This window comes from Dipodomys ordii, unplaced genomic scaffold (genome assembly GCF_000151885.1).
Source record: "Dipodomys ordii isolate 6190 unplaced genomic scaffold, Dord_2.0 Scaffold27, whole genome shotgun sequence".
Lineage (NCBI taxonomy): Eukaryota > Metazoa > Chordata > Mammalia > Rodentia > Heteromyidae > Dipodomys > Dipodomys ordii.
Genome location: NW_012267243.1, coordinates 2,080,199 through 2,099,807, shown reverse-complemented (window position 1 = coordinate 2,099,807; position 19,609 = coordinate 2,080,199). Strand labels below are relative to the sequence as shown.

General features: G+C 42.5%; 1 protein-coding gene across 2 annotated transcripts; it reads left to right on the top strand.

The window, feature by feature from the left end:
- Positions 1-710: 710 nt before the first annotated feature.
- Tsen15 (TSEN15 tRNA splicing endonuclease subunit) lies at positions 711-17,617 on the top strand. Of its 2 annotated transcripts, XR_001175047.1 has the most exons (6): positions 741-875; positions 2,545-2,626; positions 2,925-3,060; positions 13,406-13,547; positions 14,060-14,189; positions 17,528-17,617. XR_001175047.1 is itself a non-coding variant. In XM_013015801.1 (5 exons), the coding sequence occupies exons 1-5, from the start codon at positions 741-743 to the stop codon at positions 14,078-14,080; spliced, it is 516 nt and encodes a 171-aa protein (XP_012871255.1). In that variant the 5' UTR covers positions 711-740; the 3' UTR covers positions 14,081-15,375. The 2 variants fall into 2 exon arrangements, 1 of the variants encoding a protein (XP_012871255.1); XM_013015801.1 differs by lacking the exon at positions 17,528-17,617 and having other exon boundaries at positions 711-875; positions 14,060-15,375.
- The last annotated feature ends 1,992 nt before the right edge of the window (positions 17,618-19,609 follow it).

The window sequence follows — 19,609 nt, the reverse complement described above, 5'->3', positions numbered from 1 at the left end:
AACATGCTTTTACTTCATTGAAGATGATTGTAATACAGGTCTCTTTAAAATTCTTACCTGTCACTTCGGCGGCAGGTTCTTAGTTGCTCATGTTCCCGAAGAAATAATTTCTCTTCTACCTGGAACTGTGAATAACTTGTTTTTAGGCCGGTGCTGGGGCTTGAACTCAGGGCCTGGGCACGGTCCCAGGTTCTACCACTTAAGCCACAGCTTCACTCCCGGCTTCTCACGCTTCGGATTTCGAGAGCTACTTCTTGCTGGGATTCACCTAACGGCCGCTGAGCCGCCCCTGGGCGCTCCGCCGGTCCCTCCAGGGTCTCCCCATTTCACACGCAGTGACCCCCACCGCGCCCAGCTGCCCACGCGCCCCGCGCTGGCCCCGGGCCGGCAGGGCCCGCAGGCTCCCGGCGGGCGCTCGGCTCCCGGCTCCCGGGGTGGCTCCCCTCGACCGCGGGACCGGGGAGTCCGGGGCCCAGGCCGGGCGAGGCGGACGCGAGCTACCCCACGTTCCCCAGAGCAGCCGGGCCGGCGGGGGCTGCGGCCTCTCCTAACCCTTTCACACCCCCGTGCGCTCAAGACGCGAGCACCGCGGAGTGCAAAGGCCTAGAGAACGTTCTGGAAGGAGCGGCTGGTGGGGGCGTCCCGGGCAACCCCGCGGCGGCGGCGGAAGAGCGGCACGGCGGCGCGCGCGCTCCCTGCTTCCGGCCGGGTCCGGGTCGCGGCGCTCCGCGCGGGCCAGCATGGAGGAGCAGGTCGGTTCCGAGCCGGCTCCTGGCGGCGGTGGCGGCGCGGACCCTGGAGGCGGTGGCGGGGGTGGCGACGGCGGCGCTCCCCCGTGGGCCCCCGAGGACGCCTGGATGGCCACGCACCCTAAGGTCAGCGGCGGGGGACGAGGGCGGCCCCGGCCCCTTTCTCAGGCGGAACTCGCGGGCCGCGGTCCCCCTGCGACCCGCGGACGCGCGGCGGTGCGCACCGACCTCCGAATCCGAACACCCGCTTGCTTCTGTTCTGTTACCCAGACAGAGCAAAGCCGCGGCGGTGTGTGGTCGTGGGCTGGGCCTCCGAGTCCGTGAGGAGCCAAGCTTCAGCCCGGGCTCGGCGTGCGCCTCGTCCCGCGCCGGTGCAGTGGGTTCCTGCCCAAGGCGGGGTGTGTTTTCCCCAGTAGCAGGCAGATAGCCCCGACCCTGCTGCTGCTTGGCAGTGAGTTGGTGCTGAGTTGTAGAGGTGATGGGATCTGTCAGGAATCTCAGGGACCAGACCAGCGCATTGATAAAACGGCACTCCCCCTTACCCAAAAGAACAAAAAACCTTGAAAAAAAATGGAGTCCAGAGTGAGTTTCTTTTTCAGCTTCTTTTGCTTGATTTTTGTCTCCCTGCGGTCTCCCTTTCAGACCTCTAAAAAAGAAACAATAGCATGGAAATGTTATTTAGTGCCTTAGGAAGAAAATACCAACCAAGGGCTTGTGGTCTTTAATCCATCCTAGCTACTCAGGCGGCTGAGATCTGAGGATTTGAGTTCAAAGCCACCTTTTCGGGGAAAGTCTATGTGACTCTACCAGCAATTAATCATCTAAAAGCTGTAAATTGGAGCTGTGGCTCAAGTGGTAGTATGCTTGCCTTGAACAAAAAAGTGCAGAGACAGTGCCCAGGCTCTGAGTTCAAGTCTCAGAACTGGCACAAAAATTACCAAAAGAAAAAAAAAAACTTTTAAGATGAAATAATGGATGAGTTTCCATTACTCAGTAAGATCATATCAGTATTTCTAGTGAAATGGCATCTGATGTATCATTATACACAAGTCATGCTGTTCTATAATTCACATTTTTAGTTTACACACAAAGACCTTGCAGCCTGGCACAACATTAGCATTATTTTTCAAACACATTTTCTGACTGGAGTAGACAACTCAGCATGGCTCTCAGGCACTGGTACCTTTGCCACGAAGCTGATGGAGAAAGGTGACTTCAGAGCTGCCATGTAGATATCAGAGATCATCCTATTAACCCTCTGTATCCATCCAGTCACTGATATATCTGGAAGCCTCAGTAGTTTTCTTCTTTAAAATGCAACAAGGACATAATTGTCTATACTCATGAGTGAGTGACACTAGGTAGGAATGGTATTTTAGCAGACTCTCTCTACATGCAACTAAGAAACTGGGGAAGTAGAAGCTCTTTACTAACATGTCCCAACAAAAATACAATTAAAGTTTGTCTTCTCTGTGGATGGATTTCTTTATAGGCAAATACTACAGAGATGAACATTCTTGAGTTCTGGTATTAGTAGTGGGGGAGGGGAGGGTGGGGAGAAGGTCCTAGAGCCATTCTATGGATCCTAGAGGGAAGACTATGTATGTGCTTTTTTTCTAGCAATTACAGATTTGCTTACAAAGATTGGATCTTATATTGTCTTGTTTCTTCCACTAAGATTTTTTAAATTATCCTAATGATGATATACGTATATGTGTGCATTCAGTGAATACTTCACTGAAAAATACTGAAAGATTCTTCCTTTCCTATTTGACAATTACGTTTTTATTTTCAGTACTTAGAAATGATGGAATTAGACATAGGAGATGCCACTCAAGTTTATATTTCATTCTTGGTTTACCTGGATCTCATGGAGAGTAAGTTCTTTGTTTATGTTGTTTGGTTATTGGGGCCATGCTGGGGATTTGGGAATTGGGATGGAATATAGCATTGTTAACATATAATAAGCAACCACTTTTTGTATTTGTTATTAATTTTGCCAATTAATCATTCTTCATTCCTTTACATTAGGAATAATTACATAGCAGAAAAGGCTAGAAAAGTAAAGAGAGAAGATAATATTTATGAATGATATTTGCTCAGCTAAGTTTGGGTAGAGCTTGCATTGTTTGCTTTTAACAATCAATTATTGTCCATTCGATGATTCTGTTTTAGGTAAAAGTTGGCATGAAGTAAATTGTGTGGGATTACCAGAACTACAACTCATCTGTCTAGTTGGTACTGAGATAGAAGGGGAAGGGTTACAGACTGTGGTGCCTACTCCAGTCTCGGCTTCTCTCAGCCATAACAGGTGAGTGGATGATTTTTGGTCTAATTGGTCTAGGGGATGAATTTAGTTTAGCAGGTCCTTTGGAGAGTAGGAAACATACTCTTGGTAAGGAGGCGAGATTTTTGACGTGAGCACTCTCTCTCCCTTGCTCTGAGGGAAGCCAGCTGCCATGTGAGCTAACTACAGAAAGTAGAGAGGACAAAGTGATTCCTGATGGAGCAAGAGTGGGGCGGGGAGGGGCAGTTCATGAGTGTAGTTAAAAAGTGTAGTATTCAGCTGGAAGCCACCTAGAGTTAGGCTATAGGACACAGAAAATTTAGGTTCTCTTGGGTGAGCATAACCATGGAGTTAGAGGGCAGAGCACTGAAATTCTGGCATGAATAGCTTTGGGGAATACCTGGTTTTCCTTTGCATAGCCTTGCATAGAAAAAGTCATTGAGATGTGTTCGGAAAATATGTGGGTTGTGAAAAGGTAACTCACCAGGAATAGAAATTTTTTTTACTTAAGACAGCAAACAATTTTTATTCAGTAATAATGCATCTATAAAATCAGTGTGTTCTCTGTTCACTTTTTAAGTGTAGATTTGGGGATAATGTTCCTTGGGAGGTTTTGTTTTAACTTAGTATGTGTTAGTGGCTCCTGTATGTTTGGCTAAGTGTTGGGAGAACATGCTGACCAAACCATAGTCACAAGAGCACTATCCCAGATTGCGTGTTAGCCTAGAAAATAAAATTTCTTTCTTGGTAATTGTTGGATGGGATCTAGTAAGAATGGAATTATCCTTTCTTACGTGTTGGGACTGTCTCCACTAACTTTCTTACTTGAATAACAGTGGGGACCTGACAAGCACTTTACAGTGATACGGACAGTGTTGTACATGTCTGGATCACACTAAGGTCAGGAAGAGTCTCCTAAAGGTAGTAAGACTGCGTTCTCACAGGACAGCTGCAGGTAGTTAAGTATGGCCACCTGTCTAGCCTACTGTATGGCCAGAGAAGGCACTCACTAATACTGCCTTAAGGAAGAGAATACAAGTAAACAAACAAAACTAGAAAGAGAAGTGAGGATGAAGTGAGGGGGGAATGGTTTTCGGGTTAGGAAGCCATTGCTGTTTTCACTTGTTTTGCAGTTGCAGACAGCTGTTTAGTAGCAACGTTTTAAGTGTTTCTTGGTACTCATGCATGTGAGCTTCCTTGAGTGGAATTCCACGCCTAGAGATGGAATGCCTGGGACCCGTGGCATTTATATCTACATCTTTACTGCTTGTTGCTGAGGTGTTCCTTTTAAAATTGTTACAGTGTATACAGGCAGTGCTTAACATTTTCATGGAATAGGAAAGGAGATATCCCATATATGTGACTCAGGAATTCTCATAGTGGTGGCTCTTTGCTTTGCAGTCCAGCTGACTGTGGAGGTGGCTATAAGAGGATTGAGGTTCAAGGCCAAATCAGGTGAAAGAAGTTAGAAGTTAGCAAGACCCTATCTCAATAAAAACAAGACAGGAATACAGGTCCACTCCTGTAAGCTCAGCTTCATGGAAGATATAGGTAGTAAGATGGTCATGGCAGGCCCATCCAGATACAAAGTGCAAGACCCTGTCTAAAGCAATAAAGCAAAAAAGGGCTGAAGTCATGGCTCAAGTGGTAAAGTAACTTGCTGAGCAAGCGCAAGGCCATGGGTTCAAACCTTAATACTGCCACCACCAACCAAAATGCATACAGATTAATTCCGATTATATAACCAGTTTTCTGTGACTAAATTAAGAAAGAAGCAATCTAGTGGAAAGCACAGGCAAAGACTATGGACAGGCAATTCACAGAAAAGGAATTCAAATACACCAACATTATTTACATTATTTGTCATGAAGCTCATACAAATCTGTAGCGTGCCAGTCTTAACTGTCTTAACATGTCATAACTTGACAGGAGCCTTTGAAGTTTCGTATTCTTACTGTTTGGCAGAAAGGAGGTACTTTATTTATGGGGAATCTTTGGATAGTACATAGCTAGCACATACAATGTTGGAACAGATCAGAAGATGTTTCCTCAGCCTATGAAAAAAGATGTCGTCACCAGGGCTCCAGGCGTGGCAGACAGTAGGGGGGAGGTTGAGACCCGTAAGGGCCTCTGAGTGTCCTGTTCCACTGCACCATCGATCATGTCTCCTTCACTCCCAGAGCTGAGGTGAAAATACGCTTGATTGGCATCCCTATGTTTCCAGGTTTTAAAAACATATATGTTGTTAAAAGTTCTTATCGTCTCTCTCAGAGCTATTCCTACATTACTGTTGTTTTTAAAATCTGTTGTGAAACAAAGCCAGGCACAGAAAACTACACAATTACAAGAAGTGGCATGTGAACGAGACTGATATGTATTATGGAGAGTGTTAACGTTATATTACCAAGTGTCCTATCTACTTGTTAGAAGCTTGTTACTTGCTGCCTACACCATGACACACCGCTGTGGAGCACTCTCCTGAGCTATGCTGCTTATCTTCTTGAACATGGGGAGTGGGTTGTTGGGTTTTTGTTGTTGTTGTTCTTTTGTTTTGCTTTTTTTTTCTTTCGGTGATGGTCTTAGGGCTTGATCTCAGGGCTTCCGCACTATCCCTGAGCTCTTTTGCTCAGGGCTAGTGCTCTTCTGGCATTTTTGTTGGATAATTGGAGATAAGAGTCTCATGGACTTTTCTGCCTGCGATGGCTTTGCACTGCAGTGTTTTTAATGCTCCTTGAGAATACTTGAGACAGCATGCTTATTAATGGGGAAGCTGAGTAGCGCACAGTATCCAAGAGTGAGAGGAGATGGCTGTGTTGGAAATGTAGTTGCATTCTATTCATGGAGAGCATGGAGGCCTGCCAGCCTTTATTGATGCTTCCAAGTTCTAGGGTATGTTATTTGTGAATCTGGGCTGAACTATCACTTACATTAACCACAACTTAGTTTCCCTCATGAAGACCAGTCACCCTACTTTCACCTAAAGCCATTTCAGTGGCTGTGGGCTGTCTGTCACACGAGTGGCAGCCTGGCCCCTGGATCTGCATGGCTCATTCTTTCCGTGACTTGTTTTACAACTCTCCTGTGGCATGCGCCCACTCCTTATAAGGCGCTCACTCTAAGCAGTGTTTAGTGTAACCGTGTCTCTATCTCCATGTGCTTTAGGAATGTCAAAACAGTTTTTCTGTCCGTGTCACATGGCTTTTCCCAAGCTGTGGATTTGTTTAGTTTCTGGCACAAGTACAGACAGATCCTGTTACAGGGTGAATGTGTATTTGAATGCCGTGACTATGTATGATCACAGTTAAAACAATTCGTCATATTTTTCAAGTCTCAGGTGGTCTTGTATACACTAGTCCTGGAAATATTGATTTAATGCTAATTGCCTGTCTCCAGAGGGAGAATAAAATTGGCAAAGTACCCATTTCTGATTGTTGATGGGAATATTATGGAGTATAAGGTGATTAGTTGCTAGGGTTTCCTGAGGACAAGGGTACATCTTTTTTCCCCCTTCAACTAAAAACACTTACTAAAGCTAATATAAATAATTTTTAGTATGCAGTATATGTGTCTGGATGGTAAATCCTGTGGAAAGCACCTTGGACTATTTTCTACCTAAGGCAATCTGAGAAGCCCATGAATAACCTTGACAAATGTCGCTGGAGGTAAAACACGTTTCCCCAGATACAACAGTCACATGAAATCAGAGTCACAGATTGCAGAGGCCAGAGGAAACACATCATAAACAACATACGTAGTTTATGTTCAGATAGCTTCTCTTTAGGCCAGCCTGCTGTTGCTATTTGTGGAGTATTACAGTAAGAGAGAGACCTATTACACCAAAGTTAGGAAAGTAGTGTGACAGATTGCTAATGTGGAATTAGTGTTGCAGGTAGCTATTAATGTGACAGGATCTTAAATGACTTACACTATGATCCACCTTATGAGTGAAAGCAATTTTATTTTTGATTTCTGGCTCCCAGTGGTTCCCCTCCCCCCCATGGCCACATGCCACCTCTCTATTCCAGTGTCAACAGGGCCTTATCTTTGCTTGTGTGTATGTGTGAAAACTTGTGAAATGAAGTGTGTTACACAGTTATAACATCTAGAAATGGCTACGATTTTATTTTAAATGGTCTATGCATCTCCTTGGTCACAAAGGATGGTAGTTCTTTCCTTTGTGATTGCTGTTTCTAACCAGTGTAAAGAGTACATGCTCTGAACACGAATGCATTTATGCATGCACACATGCACACATGCACACAGTGCACACATACATATGCTTGTGCACACACACACATTTGTGGTATGTATTTTGCTTTATGGTGATTGGTAACCTTTCAAACATTTTATCTGTGAAAGTTATTCCAGGTGTTCTCTTTCTGGATTTGGCTTCCCATCTGAGTATTTTTCATCAAATCAGGAGAAAACTCCATCATCTTTATACCAAATTGCTTTTCTGTTAGATATCATAAAAGCCAAAAATCTGTAAGAATTTTTTTTAGTTGGTACAGTCGAGACCCTTGACAAGATTACAATTACATAAATTTTGACTGGACATGGTGGCTCACTCCTATAATTCAGCCTACTTTGGAGGTGGAGAATAGAAGGATTATGGTTTGGAGACAACTTGGGCAAAATGTTACCAAGACTCTATCTTAAAAAAATAAGCTTGGTGGGGTTGGAAATGTAGCTTAGTTGATAGAATACTAGCCAGTGAGTGAAAGCATTAGCTACTGAGTTCAAGTCCTGGTCATGTACCTAAAAAAAAAAGCTTGGCGCGGGAGAATATATAGATAGTCCCAGCTACATGAACTGGAGGCCAGAGGTAGGAAGAACACAGTCCAGGCTAGCCTGGGCAAAAATGCAAGACTGTCTCTAAATAACTTTATATTAAAAAGGTCTGGAGTTATGACTCAAATGGTAGAGTGCAAACACAAGGCCCCATGTTTAAGCTCCAGGACTGCCCAACCTCCCTCCCCCTCAAAACCCCAACAACATAAAGAGATCAGTAAAAGAAAGTTATTCCTCAAGTGAAGTGAAACCACTGAAGATACATGGGTAGGCCTCCTGGCTGGTGATTATGTTAATGCAACACTTACCTTAACCAAGGCGTATTGCGTTCTGCCCATCAGAGTGCTGACGCTCTTCCCACCTTCCAGCGAGGGAGTGTGTGCCCATTCTTCATGACAGTTGATTTCTCCACAACTTTTAAAGGGGAAAAAAGCCTCCTGTTTTTTCTTTTTCTTTTTTTTCTTTTTGTTGGTCATGGAGCTTGAACTCTGGGCCTGAGTGCTGTCCCTCAGCTCTTCAGCTCAAGGGGAGCACTTTACCACAGCACCACCTCTGGTTTTCTGGTGGTTTATTTGAGATAAGAATTTCACGGACTTTCTTGCCTGGGCTGGTTTTGAACTGAGATCCTCAGATCTCAGCCTCCTGAGTAGCTAGGATTACAGGCATGAGCCACCAGTGCCCTGATACCTCCTACTTTTCTTATGTTTAGAAACCTTTTAATTGTTTGCGCTGTTCCAGTACCTTCCACAGTCATCACACATAATAGAAATGGACCAGTTATTCACTGCAGCATCAATGGCATTGGTGTTTCATGAGGAGAAGAAAAAGACTTGATATTTTGAAACACTTGGCTATTTAGGGAAAATTAAATTTTTTTTTGATGTTGTGGAACCTGAACTCTGGGCCTGGGTGCTGTCCTTTAGTTCTTCAGCTCAAGGCTAGTGCCTTACCACTTGAGCCACAGCACCACTTCCAGCTTTTTTCTGCTTATGTGGTGCTGAGGAATCGAACCCAGGGCCTCATGCATGAAAGGCAAGCACTCTACCACTGAACCAACTTCCCAGCCTGAAAATTAAAATTTTAATGGCTATTTGTAAAATAAAATATCAGTAAAATATTACAAATACTATAATTATGCTTCTCTTTAAGCAGTAAATATAACAAATATAAATTGAAATGAATATAATTATAGACCATCTGGAGGCAAAATTGGAGGGTGTTCTGGTTTCGGGAGAAGATAAAAAGGTACACTGCAGATTACACTATCATTTTGTAGATTGCTCTTTTTAGATGCATGGGCTTGAAGGGTACAAAACACCACACAGGTCTTGGCCATCCGATGCTCCATCCATCTGATAACTGAGATGGACAGCCATTATGTCCAGCCATTATGGAAGACTTCAGGGAGGGACTTTATCCATGCTAGTACAGAAGATGGGGGCTGGGAAAGCTGTGTGGAGTTACCAGATGTGTGAAATCTGCAAGGGCCTTGAACACAGCACAGCCATGGAAAAGGAGGTTCCTGCAGAAGTACTCACAAGAGTTAAGTGTGCAGGGCAGAAGGAGCATGAAAATTCAATGGGTTTGTTGTGACAGCGATAGGAGTGGCTGCCACTCATGATAAGAAAGCTCTGTGTGTGTGCGTGTGCGTGTGTGCATGTGTGTGTGTGTGTGTGTGTGTGTGGATGGGTGGGTGTGAGTGTGAGGGAGAAAGAGCTAGACAGAGGGGCAGAGATAGAATATGAATGGACATGTACTGTGAGAGGAACACCACCAAAATGCAGATGACTACAATTTGTATCTGCATGTGAGATCTCCTGTGAGCATTAGACTCATATTTAACCTCACTGTGATCTGAAGCATCGCAAGTTAGCATGTCCAAAAGGGACTCTTGCTTTCCCTGCACCTCTTCTTGGTGTGGGTTTTCCTGACTATCACTCTTGAAGGGACTCTATGCAGTAGTTTAAAGTAGTGTGCAACTGCTTGTCTAAAACTGACTTAGATACAGGCTGAGCATGTGGGGCAAGCTTCCATTCCTGGGAAGCTCGTTGGAACGGATACATTTTTCACCTATGTCTGTTTCAAACCCTCTGTGGCCCTGTGACTGATTTTATGTGAGTGCTGTGCCTGCAGAAATGTGCTTCCACAAGCATCTCTCAGGGTTGTTTATAGGCTCCTTCCCGTCTCTTAGGCAGAAAACAGTCTAACGTGCTTTCCATAGGGATGGACTGCCCACACACATACACTGATAGGTATTTTATAACACAAAGTAAAAGTATTTTCAGGTTGTTGTTTTTTTTCAGTCATGGGACTGAACTCTGGGCCTAGGCGCTGTCCCTCAGTTCTTTAGCTCAAGGCTGCTCTACCACTTGAACCATAGCACCACTTCTGGTTTTCTGAGTGGTTTATTGGAGATAAGAGTCTCACGGACTTTCCTGCCTGGGCTGGCTTTGAACCGTGATCCTCAGATCTCAGACTCTTGAGTAGCTAAGATTTTTAGTTTTTAATTTAAAAAATTTGGGAAGGATATTGGGGTTTGAACTCAAGGCCTTATTCTTGGTAAGCAGGTACTACTTAAGCCATGCTGTCAGTTCTTTTTGCTTTTGTAATTTAAATGAGGTCTCCTGTTTATTACAGGTCAGTCTGGATTGTACTCCTTCACTAACTTTAGCAGGGATGACAAAATACACCACTGTGCCTGGCTTTTTATTGGTTGAGTTGGGGACTCATAAACTTTTTGCCCAGACTGGCCTTGAACAATGATCCTCTAGATCTCAATTTTCTGAGTAGCTAGGATTATAGATGTGAGCCATCTCGAAAGTATTTTAGATAAGAGAAAGCAAATCTCTCCTATAAAAACAACACTAGATCTAATCACCTTACATTCTGTTTTTTTTTTTTCTTCAGTCAGTCATAGGGCTTGATCTCAACACCTAGCACTGTCCCTGAACTTTTGTGCTAAAGGCTAGTGCTCTACTACTTTGAGCCACAGCTCCACTTCTCATTTTCTGGTGGTTAATTGGGAGTTAAGAGTCTGTCTTAGTGGTGGAACCAAGTTCCTTCTCAGCATTACCAGAAGTATTCTTAGATATGGGATTTACTATTATTACTATTATGAATGCCACGTATTTCCTTGCAGGATACCTAATATTATTTCCCTGTTACTGAAAAATATTTCCATTCCCTGCAAGTATAATATTTGTTGTAAGTTTATTATTTGAGACTTGAAGTCTTAACAACTGGTGATTTCTTCATGCCCCATCTCTTCATACAAGGGTGTGTTCTTACCCCCACATCTTGCTGGAGTTGTTGCATGCTGGTGAGACCCCCAGTTCTGGAAACTTCTTTCAATGGACACAGCAGTGTTTTTGTCTTACCCTTAAAAAACAACCAAGAAAGCAGCAATTTGTTTTAGCAGAATGACTTCTCACTGAGGGGAATAAATGCCTGATTGTTGAGCAGATCCCCTTGTGATTTCAGCTGCCTTGCTTTTTTTTCCTTTACATCAGGAAAGCATTGGTATGATTTCCAAGGAGGCAATCTGTTACCTGAGATAGGCCTTTAATACTGGACCTGTGGGTGGACATGGCTTCTTCCGCGTCTCCAGTTCTGAGTTCAGTTTTCACTGTATGATGATGGGGTGTCCATTCAGCCATATCATCATGAAGCAAACCAGAGAGCCAGTCCTTTTTATAGATATGGCCACAGCCTGTGTCATTCTGACCACAGCATTTAACAATTTAACTGAGGACACTAGCAAAATAGCATGAACTTTGTGACTGTATTTTCTTCAGGCTTGTTCTTGGATTGGTTAAGCTTTAGAACTGCTCTTTTTTTCCCTTACTGTGTAAAGCTCATCCATAAAGTTAGAGGAAAGAGAAATCTGCTATGATCATTGAATTTTGTTACTTTCAGTCAGCAGCTATGGTGAATATTGATATTTTTTCTTTAGATGAGATTCTTTTCCCTTGAGGTTCAACTTAGTGAAAGATTCAAATTCTTCTTTATAATACATAGGCCTTTTCTCTTGTAGATTTCTGTGATTTTTAAATTGATATTACAAATTAATTGGGAATAAGTGAGATTATAATATTCCAGTGATCTTTCTACCATCTTGACATCTTTACTCGCTTGTAGGATTTATTAAATAGAACTTCATAACCTAGTACTTTTTTGACCATTATTGGTAATCAATCGGAAAGCACAGTCTGCTGACCTAAAGGCATGGTGAACATTTTTATGAGTTAATGTGGTGTTTTGTGAAGGAATCAAAACAGTCTTGAATGGGACAAGTGATGGGTCTACAGTAACATATATGAAAAAAAACTGGAGCTGGGCATTGCTGGCTCACACCTGTAATCCTAGATACTTAGGCAGCTGAGATCTGAGGCTCATAGTTTGAAGCCAGCCTGGTCAGGAAAGTTGGTGAGACTCTTATCTTTAATTAAGCACCTAAAGGCTGGAAGTGGATTTGTGTCTAAAGCTCAGGAATAGAACCCAGGCTGTGAGTTCAAGCCCTTGGACCAGCACATTTGCGCACGCGCGAGCGCGCGCGCGCACACACACACACACACACACACAGACACACACACGACTGGGAAAGATACAACAAATTTGAGAGGACTTCTGAATGTGCTTAAGTAACAGAGGCGGATAGCTGTTTGTGTTGTCGCTGTGAAGATTCCTTGGTAGTTTTCCTCACACACATTGCCAAGTAGGAAACATGACCTCAGAGATGGGAACTTCCATTCCATGTTGGACAGTGATTTCTCTCAACTCTGGAAACAAAACCTCTTTTACAGTTCTGAGCTTGATTTTCAAACCTTAGGGTTTCCCACATGGGTGTTTTGAGAAAGTCTGAAAATTCTTTGCTCTATAATAAAGAAGGATGTGAACACATACCATCTGAGAAAAGCAGTGAGTGAGAGGGAAATTGCTGTCCAAAATGTCTCTATATGATCTCAGATTCCCATACAACTTACCTAAGAAACACACACACATATGTGCATTCTTGCTTCTGCACACATGCACAAACACAAGAAAGTATATAAAAGTTTAAGTTTCTTAATAGGTTTTTACTTTCTTGTCTGTATTCTCAGCACAGTCTGAATGTTAGGGCTGCAGATACACTGCGTACTGAAGAAGAACTGTGGTGCATATTGGCAGCAGGAGATTTGGATAAACTAGAATTCTTACAGCTCCCCAGACACTGTTTTCTCTATAGTTTTTGTAGGAAAAAAACAAATACAAGGTGGACAGCTTGTAAAAATTGATCTTTTTTTCTAGTCAGGTACTAGTTTGCCACTTTTGAAGCAGGAAAATGTTGATTTGTACTAAAAGAGTCAACTGATAAAGTATGCTGTCTTTTAGCAGGTGATACTAATGCAGTTTCTGATTAGTACCTGTGGTTACTTTATCTGAATCTCTAAATACATTGCTCATAGAGGCTGATAGGTGAGGCTTCAGGCAGTGCTGTCCTGTTTTGACTGTCATTTCCTCCTTCCAGTGTTTCGTTGCCTTGAACTCATCATTTCTTGAGTGGTGGTGGCTCCTACATGCATTATGTTTTTGCTTTCAGGATTAGGGAAATCCTGAAGGCATCTCGAAAACTGCAAGGCGATCCAGATCTGCCGATGTCGTTTACCTTGGCCATAGTGGAGTCTGACTCAACAATAGTCTATTATAAGCTCACGGATGGATTTATGCTGCCAGACCCACAGGTCAGTTTTGAGGTAACTGAGAGTCAACAGTGAACGCAGAGGAAAAGTACGACATGATTCTAAGCTATTTGTACAACGACTGTTCCTTTTGCCACTTGAAAAATGCGACAAAAAAGTATCTATTTTTATACTTCAGAAAACTGGCTATGATTTGGGCAAAGTAACATCTCCCTATTTATTTTTGCAAAAATAATTTTATTCCCTTTCTCTGGAGAATGTCATAGTTTTCAGACTATTTCATGAAGCCACCATTCATTTAGTTATGTAGTGAATAAATGAAGTCGAATGTAAAGGCCAATAGTAGTTTTAATCAAATGAACACTTCTTAAGAAAATCTGTTAGCTGGCTGACATTTTTACAGGAACATTTTAATAAAATAACTATTTCATGCATGATATCTTTACACACTTTGCTGGCATAATTGGGATAATTAAATATCTTTCTGATTTTCCTCTTAAGTTACATTCTTTAGTAGGGAAAAGATGTATCTTGATCCCTTTTTTATGTTACAGAATATTTCCCTTAGAAGATGACATCTTTGCTTGTCAACGCCTTGTGCTCACGAAGGATTGGATTTGAGACTCGTCAGCCTGCTCTAGCTTGTACCTCAAGATATTCTGGTTAACATAGCTTGTCCATCTCGTAAGTTTTTTTTAGAAAAAATTCTCTCAGATAAAAGAATTTGTGTTGTCAGAAACATAGAGTAGTTGCTGGAGAGCATTCTGGGGACAGTCTGCATTTGTATACAAGTTATGGCAGGATGTGTGCAAAGAAGAGAATCTGTGTGCTGCCTCTGTCATCACATGCACAGCTGCCGCCGTGAACTTGTTGAAGTCGCCCCTCTTTCCCTTCTTCAGCCCTTTAGTGCCTTTTAGTCATTTCAGCCAGCTTGGAATGGCACTTACATGGCCTTAGACCCCTGAAGAATTTTACTACTATCTGCTTTCATTCCCAGTAGACACTGAAGGATTCTTTTCTGTGGATTCTTTTTTCAGTCGCAATTTCCTCTTCAGTTGACTTTAGGTCAGAACTGAAACTACACTCCTCAGGAGTGTAAGTGTACATGGGTAGAACAGTCAGGACCTCTGACTGCTACCTACAGGAACACTGGGCCTTTTGTCCCACCATCCTTCTATCATAGCTATACTACTGCACGAGATAGTGTGGAAGAGAGTGTCGGCCCTAAAGACATCTTTATTAACTAGACCTAGTCATTCCACTTTTCTTAATCCTCCAATTATGTTGTACAAAGTATAAAAATTATATGTTCAAATGTTCTCCAACTAGCATTACTTTTAATATTCCCACTTGTGATCCACTTAAAAGATTAGGTCAGGAATGTACACACTTTCTTAAAGGGCCAGGCAATAAATGGGCCTTGCAGGTCATACAATCTGTCCTAATTGCCCAACATTGCTGTTTGTAGCATGAAAACCATCCATAGACAATATGTCAACCATGAGTCAGGCTATGTTATAGTAAATTAAAGCTTTATTTACAAATGTGGGCCTTCATTTACCATCCCCTGGTCTAAGCAGTTAATAAACCTGTCTATGGGTAGTACCTTGAATAGTCATTAGAAATGGGTATATATTATGACAAACATGAGAAAATGTTACAGTGAAAACATTACAAACTATGAAACTGTGAGTGAATGTGAACATGGCTGCAAATGACCCCAGCATGTAACAAGAGGATGATAAAGCAAGATTATTACCTGTGGTATAGTAGCAAGCGTGGCATGGTAAATGAATAGGTGGCTTTCCTTCCCCAGCATTTCAGTTTTTATTTGTATTACTTTTCTAATAAAATGTTACAAAATAAAAAGTGTCCTGAACTCTGTATCCATATTTGTCATTGTCTGGTGAGATTCACAGCTTAAAGCAGCACACACTTAAGATTGCAGTCTGGAGGGTGAGTGACGTAGGCCTAGGTTGGTAATCTGCCTCCAAGCTGTTGACATACCTGGGGAAAGAAAGGTCTGATGCCTCTCTGGTGTGCTGCTAGCAGTCTTCTATTCCTTGCAATGGTCTCTCTTCCCAAAGGTGTGACAGAAAGCCATTCTTGGCTTCTTGCCACACAGGTATTCCCATCATAACTCTACTTTCTCCAAGCCAGCAAGGAGGCATTTTGGGAGGATGCACCTTGTCGTCTAGTGTAATAAAGTCATGTGTGTCACGTCACCTTTGCCATCTGCCATGGGGCTAGATGCAGGTCGCAGGCCCCACTTACTTTAAAGAACAATAAGGAATGGAAAAGACAAACCTTACGAACATTACAGAGTGGAATAGAGCATTTTTTTCTGTTCTGTAGTTATTCCTAGATCTTTGGATATTTGAATTTCACTTCTGTCCTTGATGAAGGTGTCTACCGCTCCTTCAGATTCCCTTTGCTTTCTGGGAAGGCCAGAAGATCCACCTATTTATACCATGTGCTCTATAACTCCAATTGCCAATTTGCAGATCTGCACATTCTTTTTTTTGGGGGAGGGGGAGGGTGGTGATCCGGTTGTGGGGCCTGAACTCTGGGCCTAGGCGCTGTCTCTCAGCTCTTCAGCGCAAGGCTAGTGCTCTACCACTTGACTCGCAGCGCCACTTCCAACTTTTTTCTTTTTGCTTATGTGGTGCTGAGGAATCGAACACAGGACCTCATGCATGCAAGGCAAGAGCTCTACCACTGAGCCACCTTCCCAGCCCCATGCACATTCTTAAATAGTGTGTGATAAATTTTTAAGCTCTCTCTAGTCCTCTAGGGCTTCTGTGATTCTGTTTGAGGACTTTTATCACAGTGCTGCATAAACAGCTGCTTAATGACTGTCAGATTTCCACGTCCAGAAATAGGATGACTACAAGCCTCTGGGTACCGACAAGACCAGAATATCTTGGGGCTGACTGTGAAAGGCCCTTTCTCCAATCTGTAAAGCCAGGATTCAATCTCACTGTACATCTTGGGATGCTTACTGTATTTCAGAATCTTCCCTGTGTACTTGGCCAGTGGTGTTCTGTCCACAGCCATCCAGATACCTGCTAAAGTGAATAATGGTCCAACACTGTGTAAGTAGAGGCATGCCAGCTGTGTCTGTCTCATTTTAGTGAAAAACTAGGCAAAGAGGTTTTGTTAAATTTTATAGCTGAATACATTTGTCAATCTTAATAAACTATGAGCTTAAACAAGAAGCCATGTCTGTCCCAACACTTTCTGCACTAACTGTCACATAGTAGACTTTCCGTAAATATTTGGAGAACTCATGCATGTTAATTATAGACTTGCCTGATTATACAGTTTTGCCTCTAGACAAGCCAAAATGATCTACTTGAACACCAGAGGGCGCTATGAGATAGCACATTTATAAATTTTAGGAATCTACAATTTGAGATTAACTAGATAAGTGCTCTGAAAATTTGTTTCAGTCTGTGGGAAGTAACATAAAAGCATAATTTAGTTTTATGTGCTGACACCTCTCCTTGTTTTTTTTTATTGTGAAAATACTGTATAGAGGGGTTACAATTACATGGGCAAGATAATGAGTACATTTCTTATGAAGCATTGTTGCTTCCTCCTTTGTTTCCCCTTCCCATCCCTTCCAATCTCCCCCCCACTTCCCCCTGCTACCCCCTTTCTCCTCCACAAAAGTTGTAAAGTTCGTTTTTTGACATAAAGACTTGTACATCTCATTGCAATGGGTCCACCTGTATCCCTATTTAAACGATTTGTTTTTTCCCTGCCCCCCCCCCCAAATTATACCAACATCAAATACAGTGAAGGCAGGGGTTATACCATTGACACCCTCTCTTCTCACAGGCCTCTAAAATTACCTTCTACTGGCATTAAATACATAATTTGATTCAGGCTTTGCTCGAAATATAGATCTATATTTAAAAATAAAAGCCTTCGGGGGAGTGTGGATTTTTTTTTTATAGACTATGGTTTTGTACAGATCCATGTGAAAGTAAAAGTATGCGTTTTGTATTTCCTTGCAGAATCTTGATGTTCTCTGAAGCTCAGGATCAATCACATAGAGGCCTCAGCTCGGAAGCATTCTCTTACTAGCTAGATCCCCGTGGTAACGGAGGGAAGCTGCTGCTGCAGTACTTTCAAGCCCTCTTGCAAAAGGGGTGTGCTGTCTAGCTGGGGAGAGGCTTAGGGAGGGGCTTTCCAGGGTTCTCTATGTTGCCATCTTTGCCATTCTTTTCTGGAGTCCCTGGTCAGCATTCTTCCTGCTGGAAAGGCCCAGGAAGCAGTGTCCCTACGTTCAATGGCTCCAGCTTAACTTACCTTGCCTCTCCTCCCTGAACCTCTTTAGAAGTTTCCAAACTCCATAGATCTGTAAAGAACATGAGGGCAGAGGCACTTCACAATTCCAAGTCACAATTAGAAATATAAAAGGATAATCTCTGAAGTTTACATGAGCTGCATTCTTTCTCTTCATTTCCTCCTTCTCTTCCTCCCCACCCCTCCTTACCTCCCTCCTTTTTTTCTTTGTTTCATAGGCCTGAATCAAAACTTAATGGTGGTTCATGTCATTCAGAGCATTTTGATCTGAGTTCCAGTCTGAGGTTATTTTTTCTATTGTAGCCCCTAGCAAGAGGTTTCTTCACAAAGATCTCTCAGTGGTTCCTGCCAAGGGATAGATCTGCTCAGAAGCTCCAGATGCATCAGCCACTTTTTACTTTGACTGTTTATGGTATACTGTGTACTCCTCGAGGCCCTAAGAGTGTGCAACCTCCTCTCCTTCCAGACTGGTAACACTTACATTCCTTACCACCACTGCCCTGGTAACCCAGTCCTTCTCATCTTCTTTCAGTAAGAACGGTCATGCCCACTAAGGATGGGAAGATCATGTGTTGGTGGAACTACTGTAGTACCCAACCATATTGTGCATCTTTTAGTGCCTAGAGATGATTCTGAAAAGCATATCGCAAATAAATGTAAGCAAAAAATCAAGACTCTTTTGGTTTCAGGATTACTGAGTAGAGGTATTTTACACTTCATCCATTCATTCTCTTTAGACATTCACTGCTATATTAATTAGCTCAGGCAGCAATATGGAATTACTAAGGTAGATTAAAGGACAGAAAGTTATCTGTTCACAGTTCTGTGGCAGGAACTTCCAGGTACTGATTGGAATGATTTAAGTTGTTTCTCTGGCTTGCTGGTGTCACCGAGTTGTGTCTTATTTTGGTCTTTCCTCAGTGTTGCATGGACAGAGAGCATGCTATTCTGAGACCCTTCCTCCTCTAATATGACACCCCACCCTTGGCAGATCTATTAACCCCAATACTTTCTCCAGTCACATTGGGTATTAGGGCTTCACCACATTGATAAGGACTGAGGAAACAATACCATACATTATAACTGGAGTCCTTGTATGTGCTGAGATATGGGCAAGTTCTGGGGAAACAAACATTAATAAGATGGGACTCTCTTCCTCAAATAACTCAGTCACTATAACACTCCTTTGTTAGAACTCCAGAGCACGTTCATTGTGCACCAATGGAAGAATATTTGTTATGAGGAGTATAAAGTTTATGCACTTTAGGCAATTTGCTTAAGGATGAAGAGTATCAAGAACTTTGGATAAAGTTTTCAAGCACTCTTTGTATGTGTATTATTTGACTCAAATGACTCCACCAACATTGGAACAGATAACAAAACAAATTTGCATTGTACACCTCTCCATGAGCATATTATCTAGCTAGAAAAAGTTTTTTGGTTTTCTTGTAGTATTGAGGATCAAACTTAGAGCCTTGTATATGCTAGATAAGCATTCTCCCAATGATCTACATCCCCAACTGAACTGTCTGGCTAAAAAAGAGAAGATCTACACATGAAATATTTTGAGAACACAGCAAGGCAGTATGGTCCATAAAAGCTGAATTGTAACTGTGTTGTATTTTGTTGGGTAAGTGCTTCTTTACCCATTATCTTGATCTTCACAGTAGAGCTGATGTTATTACTGTTATTTTTATCATGAACTTATCCTCATGGAGGGATTTTAACACTGAGTGGCTGAGTGATGTTTCTGTGGTAGGAAGTGAGGAGGTGGGTAGTGAAGATTAGAG